This window comes from Mastacembelus armatus, chromosome 12 (genome assembly GCF_900324485.2).
Source record: "Mastacembelus armatus chromosome 12, fMasArm1.2, whole genome shotgun sequence".
NCBI lineage: Eukaryota > Metazoa > Chordata > Actinopteri > Synbranchiformes > Mastacembelidae > Mastacembelus > Mastacembelus armatus.
This window is the reverse complement of record NC_046644.1, coordinates 14,693,538-14,711,513: the sequence shown is the minus strand read 5'-3', so window position 1 is coordinate 14,711,513 and position 17,976 is coordinate 14,693,538. Positions and strand designations below refer to the sequence as shown.

General features: G+C 40.4%; 1 protein-coding gene across 4 annotated transcripts in view; it reads left to right on the top strand.

Annotated features, from left to right (window-relative positions):
* dym (dymeclin) overlaps positions 1-13,172 on the top strand; it is a 34,874-nt gene extending 21,702 nt beyond the window's left edge. For all 4 annotated transcript variants that reach the window (XM_026297373.1, XM_026297372.1, XM_026297375.1 and 1 more), the window contains 3 exons: positions 4,614-4,796; positions 6,344-6,457; positions 11,691-13,172. In XM_026297373.1, the coding sequence (XP_026153158.1) occupies positions 4,614-4,796; positions 6,344-6,457; positions 11,691-11,840 (447 nt within the window). In that variant the 3' untranslated portion in view covers positions 11,841-13,172. The remainder of the gene's footprint in view (positions 1-4,613; positions 4,797-6,343; positions 6,458-11,690) is intronic.
* Positions 13,173-17,976: the final 4,804 nt, after the last annotated feature.

Here is a 17,976-nt window from a genome sequence, read left to right as displayed (position 1 = left end):
AGCTTTCACTGTGCTGTCGCAGCTGTTGTCATTATCACTCATGTCATCACCGCCATCACTGCTTTTTTGCCCCCATGCTCCCTTGCCAGCCAAGTCTCTAAGGAAGTGTGCTTATTTGACTGATAATAAGGTGTCATTAGCAAATATGCTGGACTTCCCCTCCACACAGACAGTGATGCAGTCTTTCCTACACAGATTCTAGACACAGACTGTTATTAGTGCTGTTCTTCTGTGGGCAAATTCAGTTTCTTTTACCTTGTTCTGTGTTTTTGTGTTCAACAAAGAATGTTTTGTGAGACTTTGGAGCACAATACTCTACTAAATGGTGTGATTATGACATGGCTGTGGTACCATAATGCAGGTCAGACAATGACCTATTTTAAAAACTCCCCAAAGACAGAGCAGGCTGCTGCTACTCAGCCAGTCTGACCCTCTCTGTCTGTCCATGTGGTATTTTTTTTTCTTCTCTTCAAGCTTTCCCTTGTTGTCTTTCTTATTTAAACTTTCCATTTTTTAAAATTACAGTTTGGTTTTAGGTCTTTTTACTGGAAACTACTTAGTTCTTTGCTTTGTGTTTTTTGTTTTTTGTTTTTTTTTTTGTGATATGCCTGAAAATGCCAATATTCCAATCTTTTGCAGATTTCAGGGCATCTCTTTAGGTGTGGCATTTGACTTCTTTTCGTCTCTCTGTGTATCTGTCTGTGTTTATCTTCATGCCTTTGTCTTTGTCAATACTCTTTCTTAATGTGTCTGGTTTGTCTGCCCTGCAACAGTGAGCAGTGGGGCCAGCCAGGGAATCACTAAGCTATTGGTTTAATGATGCCAGCTCCTACTTTGCAGGGATTTACATGTCTGTGTCTCTAACCACCCTGTCCACACACACAAACACTTGCATAAAAACATGCATGCGTGTGATCAGATGACTAGACCATCATTGTAAGGCTGTCGCTGTCCTTCCCAGTCACAGATTGCATCTGCAAACTTTTAAATTTTCCTTGTCTGATAGATAGCAAAGGTCACACATACCTGCAGACATTACACGTTTGTGCCCAGCATGCCACATTATTAGCAGCAGATTCAGACAGATGGCAAAGTACACAACCTACAAACCCACACGCAGGTGTATGCACACACTCATAGCCGTCCTGCAGGGTTTGAGTAAATGGTGAAACAAGTAAAATGGAGCAGGATCATTGAAACTAATGATATAGTGCATGTGTGAGGCCTGTGTTTTCCTGGGTGGAGAGCAGACATTATATATCAGCATGAGTGGTTGTGATTAAATCACAATACAACAAGCTGGAAAATAGCACAGTTTGGGGGAGAAGGAGCAGAAAAGAGGAGAGAAGGGAAGAAACCATGAGAAAGGGGAGACAGTGAAAGAGAGGAAAGTGAGCAATGGTTCCATGCAATTATACCAACACACATCAGGTGTTTTTTGGCCTTCTGGAGTTTACATTTTTGGGAAAAACAAGTGCAAAGAACAGAGTAAGAAGTTGAAGAGAAGAAGGAGCCAAGATATTTAAATCCTGTCTGGGTTTCAAGCAGACCATGGACCTCTTAATCTCATCCACTTGACAGACATATACACAGGGCCAGGCAGACGTCTAGCTAGCCTATTTTCATGTGACCTGAATTCCCCAATGTGGCATTTTTTCCTGCCAGGATAATCTCATTAAGCTGGGTGCAGAGCTCAAGAACAAACACACTAGGCATCCTTCACTCCCACTCTGCCTTCCTCTCCTCCTTTTGTCTCCTCCTCACATTCACTTTCTCCATCAACTCCCCCCTACTCTCTTCTTCTATGTTTCCATTTTTGTTGCTGTCTTCCTTCCTCTGCCTCCTATTCCTCCTACTCAGTTGTCTCCTATATGTGTCCCTGCTTTCTGACTAATTATGGCCTGCCACAGCAGAACAGAGCAGAGCAAGTCTAGCTAGGCAGGGGAGTCGAGCCCAGAGAGCCCCTTCTGCTTCCAGATACACGATCAATCCTCATTATAGGCAGCTCTCCTGCCTTCCACTTGCCTCTTCACGTCTGCCTGTTAAAGCACTACACAGCTTCAACTTCCAGCTTGTGGAAATCAATGCAGTGTATTATTGCATCTGTGTAGCAAGTCTGAATCATTGTCAACGGACAACAGAATACAGGTACTTAGAATCATTGTTATCCCCGTACCTGTTTTCTGGGAGTGATTGTGTGCATTCACACGCAAGAAATTGTTTGGTTCCGTGCTTTTGTTTGGTTGTAGCGCAAAAAAGTCCACACAGACAGCCAAGTTATTTATATGATAAGGGCTTGTTTCTGAAACAGGGCACTGAAGATGGAATATAAAATGCTGCCACATGCAGTTTTCTCACAGATGGTTAGCCTAGATTAGAGGTGGAATCTCAGCTTCCAATCAGCATGCCGTTGAGTTGTCGCCAGGCTGCGGTTTTGAATCTGGTCTTAGCTGGTATTAACAAATTCTTGGTCAAAACAGATCATCATCAAAACAATGATGCCTGTCATAAAAATGAAGCCTAAAGAATACCTCTGTCCATGGAGAACGTAAAGGAACATCTGTTGTTTCCTGTGAAAGTTCTTGTTTGTTTCTCTGTGGTAATATAAAACAGATTTTAATGAATAATTTTAATTGACTTTTTAAGGTTTGAACACAGCATAGCACAGAGGCAACACAGTTTTTTTTATCATATAGCTTAACCGATTTATACATATACAGATTAAAATTAAAACTTTCTTGGTCAGATCCTTGTTTTAATGTATTTTACAGGAATTGCAGTAATTACAGGGTGATACAGTTTCCTCATTTCAAGCTTGATATGAATTAAGATGCAATCCTAGAGGAAGCTGCTCATGTGTACTGTCTAGGGAGAGGCTTCCTGTAAAGGAAAGATAACGATTAAGCTTTGAGATCAACTGGCTGAATTTAGTCAGTTGGGCATTTGAAAAAGTAATTTATTTCTCTACAGTTTTTACAACAGTGCAGTCCTGGGGTTTTCCTTCTTGTTGCAGTGTCATCTGCAGTGTTCTAAATGTACAGATGAGGTCAAATTGTTGTCAAGACTGGCTTCAGAAATCTTGATTTGAAGTATTTAAAACCAAATTTTTAGAGATTCTTAACAAAATTATATGTATGTTATGTGGTAATGTAAAAAATGATGTTGGCCTATCAGGATTTACTGTCAGACATGCACAGTATGTCAGTATGACTCCTGCTAATTATACAGACACAGGATCAGCAGTAAAAAAAACAAAAACTTTGCTTTGTGTGTTACAGCGGTGGTCAGTCTACCAATACATGTAATTCTTTAGGACTCCATTGTGTTAAACTAAGCTTAAATGTTTTTGCTTTTTGGCAAAAGAACAAGAAAAGACCCTGACCAATTAGAATGTCCTGCATGAAGTCGGTTTGAGTGGCAGTGTTTGTTTTTTCTTTTTTTCTTCTCATCATTGTTTTGTTGTTTTTGTTTTATTTTTGTATTGGGGAACTTATCTACAACTACCTACCACCAGTACATGATACATTTTTAAAAAACCACAGCTGCCACACATAAAATTAGACATTATTTCTTGAACCAATGTATTGCTGCCTGTTTTTTTAAAATCGGTTTAAAGATTATTCATTTTCCCACAGTCTCTGTAGTTTTCATTTCATGCCATGTAAGACATTATCTCGTCATGGCGTCTGGCTGTCTGTGTCAACACATTGTTAGGAACACAGTAACTAAAGAACAATACTTGATATGAATCTCTGTTCTTACACTGCAGGTTCCCCAGGTAGAGCAGATGGCCTGATTTGTTTTTGGAATAGTTTGCTACTTAAATTTCCTTATTATTGACAAGTGTAAGGTACAAAGTCCTTAAGGTCGTACTAATATAGGGTTGCAACAAGATCATTCAATAATACGTTATATCTTTGTTGTTTGTTGTATTGAAAGTGTATAAATGATCAATCATTTCATAGTGACTTCCTTGACTGGCACTAGTGCAGACTCCAGTAAACTATTATGCCTGGCGAAGAAAGAGCCTGGCACACAACCACCCATAAAAAGACAAATTGTCATTTTTGAATAGTTTCTTTGAACACATTAAACAAACAAGATTTAACATGCTAATTACTGAGCTGTCGAGGTGCTGGTACTTGGATTTTGTTACCTGTCTTGCTGCCTTTTTACAGCTTTGTCTGTTGTTTCTTGTAGTTAATATTTATGAGCATATTACTCTTTATACATTTTCAATCTGAGCCTACTTTGTGCAAAGAACTTTCTAAGTAACTCATCGTGACAGCCACTTATTCCCCTGTGTCTTATTCTTTATCTTTCCCACAACTTTCTTCCCATACTGTTACATGTCACTAGTGACAATTGCCCCAAGAGGAAATAAACTGTGACATGACCTGATTTGTGGCTTACAAGGTCATCTCTCTGTGCCTCACTAAGACCTTGGCTGACAACATAGCAAGATTGTTAATTCCTCACTATCCTATCTTTTCTTCCTCTCTGCTACCCCCCACTGATCAATCTATCAGGAGGCAATCATTTAAAAACACCATTATAAGAGAAACCACTGTAGTGGGAAACCAATTAACCTTTACATCCTTCCTCTCCCCCAGGCCCAGGACCTAAATGTGATTGAGGAGGTGATCCGCATGATGCTGGAAATCATCAACTCTTGCCTGTGCAACTCTCTACACCACAACCCCAACCTGGTATATGCACTGCTCTACAAGAGGGAGCTCTTTGAGCAGTTCAGGATGCATCCATCTTTCCAGGATATCATGCAGAACCTGGACACGGTCAGTCTACTTTTGCATTGAACAGGGAGCACTTTACCTTATGGTGTTGTGCTGGTATGAGATAATAATTCCATAAGATTATCTGTAAATAACAAGCCCGGGAACATAATGCAAACCTTATTGTTAAGATAGTGTGCTGTTGGATAGTATGGTTGGATAGTATGGTTGGCTGAGTCCAGTGAGCTTAAGCAGTGTTGATGATCTAATCAATCCCCTTATATCAAGAGGCTCTGTGTCATGTATTTATATTTTGGGAGCAAGGGACAGCATGAAAAAAAAAAAAAGCTGCCATTGATAGTTTTTTTAGTAACGTAGTGAAAGAAAGGAAGATTTGATGTGTAAGAGTCTGTATGTGTGAGGGATTGGGATTTTTGGATACATTGCCATGGGCTCTGCTGGGTGAAGCATACTAGCTGGAATCACTTACCTAAATCAGTCTTCTTAAAATTATTCTCCAAAACGTTCCTTTTGCTTGCAAACCCATGAAAGAGGGGAGCTGGGGGGGGGTTTCTCCTCTAAATTACCCTATATGAGAAGGCTTCCAGATTTAATGAAGAGATTAATATAAGATAGATGTAGACACACGCACTGTTCAAATGTGTATTTGAATTCTCTAAAGCAACCACAGCATGAGCAGAGAAAACATTGCCTGTAGATGCATTTTTCACTGCTGGTTTGACAAGAAACATTAAAAAGAATCAGTAATATGTAGAGTTTCTAATGATCAAATATCAAACACTTCTCCAGGCAAGAACCTAGCACAGCAGTGGAAAGGCAAAATACAGTTTCCTTGATCTCTAGTTTTGGCTTAAGCCCAGAAGGTATCAGATAAATTGAGTGCCAATTAAGTGCTTACTTATAACACTTTGGTGAATTTATTATGTGAAATACTGTATATATGTATCTATTAAGCATGTTGCCTACAGGTATATTAGCCAAGCCCGTCCTGTAATATTTTGAATTAGTGTGAAGTGTTCACTTTCCTTTTGTTCTCACAGTTTCTTCATTTTTATCCACTTACTTGCAAAGGCTCTCTATCACTGTTATGTTATTAGTCTATAAATGATACTCTGTGTAGCGTGGTATCCTTGCATAGTATATATGCATTTTGAAAACAATTTACTGTTGCTAGGAAACTAGACCCATCTTGTCAGCTCCTGATGATCAAACTGAAACACACTACATGTTTTTAACAGATTTAATATCAGTGTTAGTCTTTTCAGGAGACGTTTTTGTACAACTATTGTAATAAACTTTAGAATTACCTCATGGCTTATTACAACTACATTATAATGTAGTTTATTAAATATTTGAATACTTTTTATACATGCTAAATATTGGTTAAAGTAAATTGGTACCCTTGGCATTTAACAGACATGACAGTGATGTTGATCTAACTGGGCATATTTACCAATACGTCTAGACTATTGCCTTACACCACTTTTAATTTCATGATCTTTATGAAACTTCTCTACCAGACCAAATGTATTTTTGGCAGGTTTGGGTTCGGTATTGTGATTGGCTGTTTCTTCTTGTGTGACCTCTAGGTGATCGGCTTCTTCAGTCAGCGTCTGGAGCAGGCTGGAAGTGACCTGTCAGTCGAGAGGGTTCAGGAGGTCATCATGAAAGGAGCCCAGGCCCTGCCCAAGGACAGACTGAAGGTAAATCACACATAGGGCAGGAGCACTGATGGAGAGGGTGAGCATGGAGAAGAGAAATACTGAAGCATGAGGCTGGTTGAATAAAGCAAAGCAATGGACACTGAGCAACATTTATGGAGGCTACATTGTGTTGTTAAAGGCTACAAGGTGCAGTGCATGGGTCATGAGGAGGTGAAGAAAATAGAATTAGCTTGTCTGGATAGGTATGAGACTGGAAGAGCTATGGGGCAGGGATATGCACTGGGACAAGAGAAAGATGGAAAGAGCCATTGAGACATGAGACAAAAGACCAAAGCCCACTTCTCATTAGCATTAATAGCCATCTTCATACCATCTCTGCTTGCCTCCTACATGCAGACATGTAATGACATTTCAAGGAGATGGGATAGGGGCGATGGGGCACTTTGTCATGGGCACGCAAGATAGGAGAGAGGGGGTGGGGTGGGACATAAATCTGCCACTGCGCCTCGTTACCTAACACTCCGGCGGGTTCGCTAACCCCCACCCCTCCCGGTACTTGTCCATTAATCAGTGAAAAAATATGTAACCAGTGGTCTCCCACTCTGCTCCTCACCAGCACATAAGCACTTAATTGTATGTTTCATCATGTGTTTCATTACTTGGCGGCTGGCTGCAAGGCATTTATCTCACTAGCCGATGTAGAAGAGGGATGGCGCGTGGCCATGAGTCCATGTGCACTTTCTGTCGTGTTCTCAGTCAGCACCTTGGAGTGCTAATGTAGCGATCGACCATAGCTGTAGAATTACTCATGGAGCCATGCGGATAACCCTGCCATGTCCTTCAACCAGGGAGCTGTACCTGTAGCACACAGTCATTCAGTCAGGAAGGTGTGTGTCTCTGTGTGTGTATGAATTTGTGTGTTAGATTTGCTGTTCTTAAACATGTACATGTGCGTGTGTGTGGGGGGAGGTGCGTTCAGCCATGTGTACCGGTCTTTGTTTTTTGTGAAAAACGGTTGTCTTTCACACCAACTCGCCACCATGTGTGCTATCCAGCCCCGCAGGGTGACATGAAGCAAAGAGAATATCTGGGCGATGTCTCCTCTGGGAGTAGTCTCTGCCACTTGATGGTACCATTTCTCAAACAGCTGTCTCCCTCTTCCCTTTATCTTATGAGCTCATTCTACTGTTGAGCCCACAACTCAAAAATCCATAGGCTGGATTAAGGATGTGTGGGATCATCAATAAGTTGGCAATTACTCAGTAAAAGCTCTTAGGGGTATTGGTGTTTCAATCAGCTGTGCGTGCATCGAAAGGGCTAACAAGACAGAGATGTTAGAAAGTTTGTTCCTGTCGAATTAAAGTCAGGTGTGAGCGTATTATGCTATCTGTTTTTTTTTTTTCTTAATTAGTGAAGTTAATCTATCCTTTCTTGAATTTGATATTTAATAGTAGCACAAAGCATGTCAGTGAATAAAATATTAAATATATCATTTTTTTTTTCCATTTTTGTATCTGTCTGCCTCGGTGTGAACAGGGTCTCAGTTTGCTGCCTTGAAATCTGTTGGTGAAAGGCGCCAACAGTTGTAAAGTAAATAATGTTTGTTTTACTGACACAACAGAACCATGTTGTTTTAGGCAAGTAGGACATTGTAGACACAAGATTACACAAAACCTGGTTACTTAAAGGAAAAGCTTTTACACATGAAGGTAGACAGTATTAGCACTCAACTGAAAGAAAGGGTGTTAAATACCCCAGGGACGACCCTCAGTGCCTCGTCTCCCAACCGTCTCTCTAATTCTTTGTGTATGTATGTGTTGTTTCAGTGTGAGGCTCTCATGGGCAGTGTCTGTGGAATGTGTTGTTTAGCCTGACCAGCTGAAATCTGCCTCATTGAGCAGCGATAGCCTACAGACTCTCTGGCTCCTCAGGAGGGGATGGATGGGGTGTGTGGAAAGGGTGTGGGTGAATGGGGAGCTTACCAGCTGTTACTCAGTACCTGCACTTTTTTAGGTCTGATAGCTATGCAGTACTACTTTCCCACACATTGACTAAATTGGGCATATGCATCACTCTGATGCCTCTTTTAGACCAGTGGTGTTTGAGATGTGTCAGCGGGTTTGGATGTGTAACGCAAACCTTCTTCACAAACCACCAGGATTTACCTTGAACTAGAGTTGTGTAACAGTAACAGGGTTGGTGTGAGGTTACAATAGAACTATTTTTAGGATTTTAAGAACTAGTGAGTATAACATATTGGCACCTTGATGCTCTTGTAACATTAAACATTGCTTCTCACAATCCTCAATATATGAGCATGATTTCAGACTGAGAGCTGCATTAACAATTCATAACCTGCCAAAATAAAGATATAAATGTATGAACAGTGGGGCTGATGCTATTTCCATTCAAATCCAGTTCATGGTCCCATAGGGACCTTCAATGTCTGAACAGAATTTTGTGCCATTTCATGTAGTAGATGTTGAGATATTTCACTGGAAGAGTAAAGACTTTGACCTGCAGATAAAGTATTTTTACATTAATTAATGAATTAATTTCTACATAGTGACTACTTGTTTTATTAAAGATTAATATTGCTTATTGAAATGTGTGTGTGTGTGTGCGCGTGTGTCCTCAGATTTTCAGACTTCTGTTTAAGGGTTAACGCCTGGATGAGAATTAGGAATAGGTTAAGGTTGAAGTTAGGGATTTAGTTGTGATGGTTAAGGGTCTAGGGAATGCAGTCAGTGACTGTCCTCACAAAGAGAGACGTACAAGTATGTGTGTGTGAGTTCATATTTGCTCCATAGCCGCATTCTTCTCTGTCTGGCCGCGCTCTGACAGCACAGCGGCGTGCAGAGGAGGGAAGGGAACACAGAGTCCTGAGTGAAGATATGAGGCCAGCCAGTCAGTCTGTGTTCAGGGGCGAGGGCCTGACCCACCAGGACCCATAACTAACTGATATGAGCCCGGGCCAAGTGGGTCCAGACAGCTGCCAGACGGAGAACAAAACAGAGGAGGGGAGGAGGAGACGGCAGCATAGAGCCAGAGTAGCGAGAGGAAGCTGCAGCACAGGCAGAAAAAGCAGCAGATATAATATTATGTGGGATGTGGCAGTCTGGAGATCGTCTGATTTTGTAAGGGACATTTTTGCTGTGAGGAATGTAGTGATATCCAAGACTTCATGTAGCGCCAAATCCCTTGGTGGTACTATAAAAGTAAGAGGAATAAAAGACAGCCATTGTGTTTCAATGATCATTTTTCTTTTTTCTCATTTTGTGCGCAGTATCTAGTAAAGTGGTTGGATGTGCACTGGGACTTTATATTTCTGCCGTTTAGGTTCATAATTTGATCTCCAGTAGACACTTGTCTTGAGAAACACTCGTTTTGACATGTTTGTTTTAGCAGCTGGAGGTGCATCATTTTCACTCTTCAGTCTCTTGGCAGTTTGTGAGATTATATACTGCCTGCTTTGCTCTAAAGCCATCACACAATAACAGCCTTTAAAGGAATAGTTTGACATTTTGTGAAATGCTCTTATTCAAAGTAATAAGCGTATACATTGTAACACCACATCGTAGGTGTTAGATGGCATCCATAGACTGCAAACCAGCCACTTCTTTATTTTTACCTAGTTAAACTGGTTGTATATAACGTAACTCATTTCTTTATCTCCCAGAATAAGCCTTTTCGTGATGCAGTAAAGGTCTAACAGGTCTAAACATACTTGATTTTAAGAGAAAATGATGACTAACACAGGAGTTAATAGCAATTCTATTCATTTATTCTTGATGTTGATGATGCCAATCATACCTGTATTTACAAAGAAACAAAGCAAGCTGAGAAAAGACCATTTTTGTGTCTCTGATTAGTTTCAGTTGTTCCCTAAACTCTGAGCACTTTCAAAGGTCATGAACTGTGAGTGTGTTTGGAGGTCATGAAGTGCTACTTGTCTTCATTCCCTTGTAACCCAGTCATGGTTTCAAAGGGCTAATAAACTGAAATGTTGTTTTAATGTCCTGCCATTATGGAATCCTGTTATGTGCAGCATTGTATTGCCACAGTGGCTTATGCCTGTCTGTAGACACGTTCTTATGAAAACAATAACTTTTTCACCTTACACAACAGATACTGCTTAAACACTGTAGGTTCCTCATATAGAAGATCTGATGTGTTACCTGCAAACTATACTATATTGTATTACACCCTCTACCCTCGATGCTAACACATAAAATGGAGCTGGGGTTGAGTAACTGTCACTGTCAGTGTCATATGAACATTTGATCAGTTGATATCCTTGTCAACAAAATAGTCACCTACACACAAATACCAGCCCAATAATACAGCTCTAGCATTGTGTCCCACCCTCACAATGGCGGTGGTGTGTGTGGTCTGGCCTTAGTAGCCTAGCATATGGCCCGTGACCCCCCCCGCCCCCAGCCCCTCTGTTTGTGTCATTATGATACCGATAGTGTGCCCATGAATAGACCTAACCAGGACTCAATAGTCCAGACCGGGACCATCACATAAAGGTACTCAGCGCCTGTCTTTCACACAGAATGGGGACTGGCTGCATGTGTGCATACACATGACAGGAGCCTGTAATGAGGTACTGTTGTATTATTGATGCTCTTCTTTTGCTACCTACCTGCTGTTAGGTGGGCTGGCAGAGGATTGGTTTAGTAAAGTTGGAGGGCTTGTATTTGCAGGGTTGGAAAAATACTTGAACACCCAGGATTTCTTATTTGAGGAGCTTAGTTTCTTGTTAAACAGGAGACAGTGTTGCATAAAGATGCAGAAATTAGTCAATCAATTATCAGAAAATGAATAGGGGAATAAATAGTACATTTTTCTCTCAAGAACTAGGCCACTCAAAATAGCTTCTCTCTCCCTTTATAATTCTATTGTATTATAAATCACTGTAAAAGGTTTAGTCATGTGACAAACCATGTTTTCATTTGGGATCAACACTTTTGAGGTCTCCAGTCCACCTTTTCATTGTGGCATTGTGATGTGTCACAGTGGAAAAAAATAAAACTGCAATAGTTTCACATGTACACCTGATTTCTGCCTCTTCTGGAACACTTGTCTGCTGTGAAAAGGTCAGTGTGTGTCAGCAAAAAAAACAGATATAAGAAAGATCAGCATTGAGGACTAACGCTCTCATTTACATTATTTCTGAATTGCATAAAACCACCTATAATTTTCTCTTTTACTCCTTGTGTATCCTCACAATTTTGCTTTTATCTCTCTTTCTCTATCTGTCTATCAGAAGTTTCCAGAGCTCAAGTTTAAATATGTGGAAGAAGACCAGCCGGAGGATTTCTTCATCCCATATGTCTGGTCTCTGATCTTCAACTCTGGAGTTGGCCTCCACTGGAGCCCACATGGCATTGAGCTCTTCAGCATGGACTCTGGCTGAAATGCTCACTGCAGACCGTCTGCATCTTCATCCTTGTTTGGTATAGAGAAAAAGACTGACAGCATATGTGTGTATTTGGGTGGGTGTGCGTGCATTACACTTTATAGTATGTACGCGCTGCTTTGAAAGTGCCTCAACCTTGTGCAGAATAGTGTATCTTTTTGGTTTTTGGCAGAACAACCTCCTTTTTCCCTCATATGATAATGATTCCCCTGCTTCTACAGATGAAGCTTCATCTGTACAGGTTAATAATTCACACAGTAGCACCCACTCATGTACCGTCAGTACATAGTGTAGTGAATGCCTATTTAACATTTGAGCAGCTTCACCTGGTTCCACGGCACATGCTGAGTTGCATCTCGTCTGTAAAACCTTCTGTTGTTGTGAGGAGCTCAGGATACTGGCGATGGATAATCTCTTATTATTTTTTATGTACAAAGAAAAGGTCAATTAAAACATATGCACATATGCAGTGTTGCACTGCTCTGGTGAACATTCATTTACTGCTGCACTGAATGCTAAGCATTAGCACCAACCTAACATTCAAGACAGACCACATGTCTGGGAAGACACATCATACATAATCAAATATCCTCTATAATACTGAATTTTAAAGATGATTGCCTGTTAATTAGTGTTTTAATTTGACCTTGAGTAGTTCTCAGTATACAGCCTGTTTGTATAAAAGATTTGTGTTCGTGAAATTAAAACACACTCTTCAAAACAGGTCAGTAAAGGAGAACTCTGAAAGAACGCCTTTTGTTTTGTTGTAATGTGCAGGGTTTTCAGATTTGATGCCAACACAGTTGCTTGTTAGGCGCTTGCAATATCCTACATTGGATTTCAGCTTAATTAAAACATAATTTCCGTCCCTGGACAATATTAGCAGCCTGCATCACTCTGATTCATGTGATTTCATTGTTTCTTCCAGGCCATTTATTAGACTTTACACTGTCTTTGGCAATTCCATTTTCTCCTGATGGTAACCTAAGGCAAGTGCTTAAACTGGGACAAGTCATTAAATTTCCTGTCCTATTGTGCATAATTACAGTTGTTTGTCACTTTATTTGCATGTTAACTAGAGACTTTGTATTAAATTATTTATTTTCATGTATATTGGTTTTTTTAATCTGTTTCAGCCGCCCCTCCCACAAGTCCAATGTAAACTGTAGTGGTATTGAAAAGCCAACTCCAAAAGAACAAAAAACTGTTACTTCGATTCTTCCCAGGTGAGAAACTGGCTTCATGTTATTACGTATGACAACAGCTGTCATTTTGTGGCAAATATTACTTTAAAAATAGGAATTTAAATAAAAATATTAAATTCAGGCATCCCAAGTGTCACATGTTTATTAAGGAAAGTGAAATACTGAAGCATTTAGGAAAGTTATTATACAGAACAACTTATATTAAGACCCCTTGTCACTAGTTGCTTAAGTTATGAAAAGTTCAACCAAGGTGTTTATTTTCAGAAGCCTGTGCAACTACCCGGTTATTTACGATTTAAAAAAAAAAAAAAAAAAAAAGATTGGAGAAATTAAAATAAATAAAACTTTAGCACTGAATGTGTCTCTCGTCCTATTGTTGCCTACTGTCGTCGTAGCTTCAGAGGCATGAAACCACTTCAGGGGGAAAAGTTTACAGCACAATGGCACTCACTGTGTCGCTGGAGCTCCCACTTCCAGAGAGAATTTCATGCCTCTCGTCTCTATTGTATTGATTTTCATGCCTGAAATTGTCTTATCCTCAAGGACATTATAATGGATGCAATTTGATGTAAAGAATGGCCCATTTTCCGCACAGGGTCATTGGTAGGTTACAGTGAGACTGCACGCTCGAGGAGACTGAGGCACTCTGTCTCTTTGCACTGACTCTCACCTGCTTCCAGCTCTATTATCACAGTGCCAGATGGTTGAGCGGAGGTTTTCACAAAGTGACATGGCCGCCTTGTTCGTTCATGGTGCCGGGGTCACCTTACCATTGGCTCCCATTTCAGGTGACAGCAGGAAGATGGATGAACCAGGGGATTCTGGGATGGGTAGTTTATAAATTTTTTTTAGAGGCTGGCATGTTTTTCTCAAGGTCTAGGTGAGATTGCATTGCAGCGTGGCTCCAGAGACAGAGGTCATACCCAGATCAGTGTCTATTGAGCGATGGGAAAAAGTAGAGCACGTGCGACCAGTTGCTGAAGTGGCTCTGTACTAAGCACTGCTTGCCCCCTGTGACACCAAACTCATTAATATGACAGATTACCACAGTAATGAGGGAAAGTCGTTAGGCTCAGTGGTTTTAGGATGAGGTCACAGCAACAGCCAAGCTCACTCGCAGCATGAAATCAGCACTGAGAGTTAGATGCAAATGTAAAAATAAGCAGTGAGACACAAAACGGATAACAGTTTCACCTACTGTCAATCCTTCATACACATCTCCAGTGGAATGAAAACAGTGGGCAGGCCCTTCAGTGGAAAAACACAAAACGATATAAAGAAGAGATAGACTGTATCGAGATCTTGATGTCTGCAAGATACCAGTTAACTAAGTATAATAGTCATGGGTAACAGGAGGTGAGCAACCTCTGGTCCACTCACATGTAGTTTTTGAATGAAATGTCTTTTTGGCTTCCCCTCACGAAGAACTGCATTAACTGAGGTGGCCGACGTGCTGTGTTTTACTTTATTTTTTCTTTTTCATAGTTAGAACATCTTTACTTTTTCTATATTTCCCTGTTTATCCTACCTTATCTTAACTTTTAACTTAGAGTGATCATCAGGCCTCAGCATGCAAATTGTTTTGTCATGCTAAGTTTTAAACCTCTGAATGTACTATGATGAACTGAAAAAAATCAAAAGTCCCACTAATGTTTCCTCGAAGCGCTAATGTCCTTCAGTCCCCACTGGATTATATTTTGTCTTTTGTGGAAAGTTAAAGTTGATTTAAATGGGAAGCTCTTGCATTATAAATGGAAAGGGTTTATCCTGTGGTGAGCATGAATGTGCTCATTACATTTCCAGGCATTTCCTGTCTAGTACCAATGTCTCTTATGCACAAATATCTTTTAGCTTGATGGCCAAGTCAGGGGATTGTTTATGACTGTCATTCTCATAGGAAGCAAATATCCAGACACAGTCCAGAGAAATCTCACCATTAGGTTTGAAATGTCTTGTTCTGGACAAAAACGTGCTGGATGGACAAACAGACTGTCTCACATTGCCGTCACCATATGGCCTTGGCACTCCTGCATGTAGAACAATTACATGTATGCAGATCTTTAAATTTGTTTAACTTGAATGGCCTGAAAGAACTGGGTCGCTGAGGCCTCCAGTTACTTTGATAAAATGTCACAAATGGAATCCCTGAACAAACCCAGACTGACGGTGTGTGAATGTAAAATGACCTTCCCTATACAATGTCCTCCAATCAGTAAAGACTGCGAAACTTTTATCGAATGACTTTTAGACACAAATTCCACGCTGAAAAGATGTTTTAAGAAAACCACTTGAATAGAACGTCACATACAAAACCAGGTGAAGAAATGGTCTTGAGGAGAGGGAGACATGAATTTAAATGTTTGCAGGGTTTTTTTTTTTTCTTTTCAGCCCTTTCACTGCACTTTATAATTGTCTGTGATGGTTGGCTAGATATTAATTTTTATATGTAAATGTATGCTGGGGTTTTGTAGGGCTGTAAAAAACACTGAGGCATCACAGTGCATCAGCCTGAGATGGATCCATGTGATTGTATTAAGCTGTTTTTTTTTTTTTGTTTGTTTTTTTTTTTACTTCAGGCAGTGATTTGTTTCTGTTCCAGTTTCCATCTCTCATATAAACAAACTGCATATTTGTCACTGGCTGATGTAGTAAATTTTGTCCTCTAACCAATCACTGAAAGGTCAGCAGACTCAAAAGGTTGTAGGACAAGTGGTAGTGTTTGTATTGTGTGTCTCTTCTGCTGTACTTATTGGACAACGTCTGGGTCATTGGGTGATTTGACTGCATGGCTGAGAACAGGATATCACCAGACTTTCCCCCCTCGCGCTTTTGTTTTCATTTTAGTGAAATTACATCGGGAGACACTGACAAATGGTTGTTTTTTTTTTTAACACAATGAAATGCAAACACAAGCATTTTGAGCCTCTCACTTTTCACCCCAGGATTTTGTATTTTTTAATTATGCATTGACATTTACCAATGTGGGTGTTTTTGCCCTTTCCTGACAAGATATCAGATGTGCAAGTGGTGGAAAAAGAAGTCCCTTCTATCTTTTTAATTAAAGTTGTCTTATTTTTATCGTTCTTATCTTAGCAATGACGAGCTCCCTGTGTGCCGTCTTCACTGTAGTCTGAGCGTCGTGGTTCAGACAGATTAAACCTCTTTAATTGCATATGTATGACCCCTTGTCTGCAACCAGTCACTGTGTCAATAAATTATAGTAAAGGCCACAACTGCTATCTAGAATATTAATCATCCATCTTCCTTTATAATGCTGTTTTACTCCATTGCATCCCCTCTTTTGAATCAGCTCTGTCAGCCACCACCACCTAAAGTAAGCCCCTCTTAAATGTTTCCATGGGAGAGCAAATACTAAATATGAAACTTTTGCTCAAAATATTCAATCTTATAGACGCTAAGGAAATCATCTTTCATCAAAGCATGGAAGATGAATAAAAGGTAATAGGGATAAAATCCCCTTTTCAATACGATTGATGTATATTGTGACACTGTCATTGTTAAGGGTGAATAACCTGAAAGCAACGTCAATTATTTGCCAAATTCAGCAAATTCAATACGTGACAATTCAAAATACTTTATTTCAATGGTGCAAAAATTCTCTAAAAAGCCAATAAATCCAGTGAAGTGTTATGTCTACTGGTTTGCAACATTGCCCACAGTGCCAGCTGGCGATATTAAAGGAGAGGCACCTTGATATAAATGGTATGATAAAATCTCTGACCATTGAGTCATTTATAATATATTAAGGGAGATTCATTCAGATCAGCCACCCCTAAGGGGCTGTCTGAAAATAAGGGAGAGGGGAACAGAAAAGGATGAGGTAGACTTTTTTTAAGGGAGAGCAGACAAAGATCTTTTGTTTTTCTTCTTCACTAAATTTCTGATTTCATTTCTTCTCTTTTTCATTTATTTAATTAGTTATTATACTAGATGTTCAATTAACATTTCACTGGGGGTGTATAGTTAATTAAAGTTGATATTTTTTGTACAGATAGATTATTTTTGACATAGTCAAGTGAAACATAAGATTCAAGCCCCCCTTCACCACCCAAATAATATATCAGTCTCTAACAGATGTACATATTAGTTTTTCATCCCACGACCAAAACCAGGGCCCCAACCCCCTTTAGGTCCAGGCCCATTCTTGGAGAAACACTGGATTACTGAGTTGCTCCATGCAGCTGAAATCTCCATTTAGTGTTTTATGTTTTTTATGTGTTGTTAATAAGGCAAGAAACACGTGCTGTGGTTCAAACATGTTAAATTAAATCCTGGCCTGCACCTTTATGCAGACAGACTCTTCCACCCAGACTGAAATGGAAAACGCTTAGATAAAATTGGCTACTTCCTGGAGCCTGGAGAATAGTCACACGCACAATAAAGGAAGGGTAGAGAGATGCAGAGAGAGGGGAGGGGATAATGTACGTGTGCCGTCACTTCCACAATCCCTCTGACAGACCTTTTCCCCTGACTGATTGCTTCCAGACTACCTTAAAAAGTGGCGCAGTCCCCTCCGCCGTTTGGGCTCTTGCGTGCGCTTTTGCGCGGCGCCAGTGGGGGATCCTGGGACAATGCTGGGACGAGCTATTGACTACCCCCATCATCCACACACACACACACACACACACACACACACACACACCTTCTCCTCCGCTCCTTCCGCACATCTCTCCCATCATTATCAACCATCCACCCCCCTGCCCTGCAGCGACACTGGCTTACTGGCACATTAACATACTGCTGCTGCACCTCCTCCTGCGGACTACTGTCTGGGCTACAGGGGAGACATGCTCGCATATAAAAAAGTTTATTCATGCTGCGCGCTAATGCCAGTGCACTAATGCACAGTGTTACTGATGGACGCTGGAAGTGTCTGAGTTCTTCTTGCTGTGTGTTTAAAATGAGAC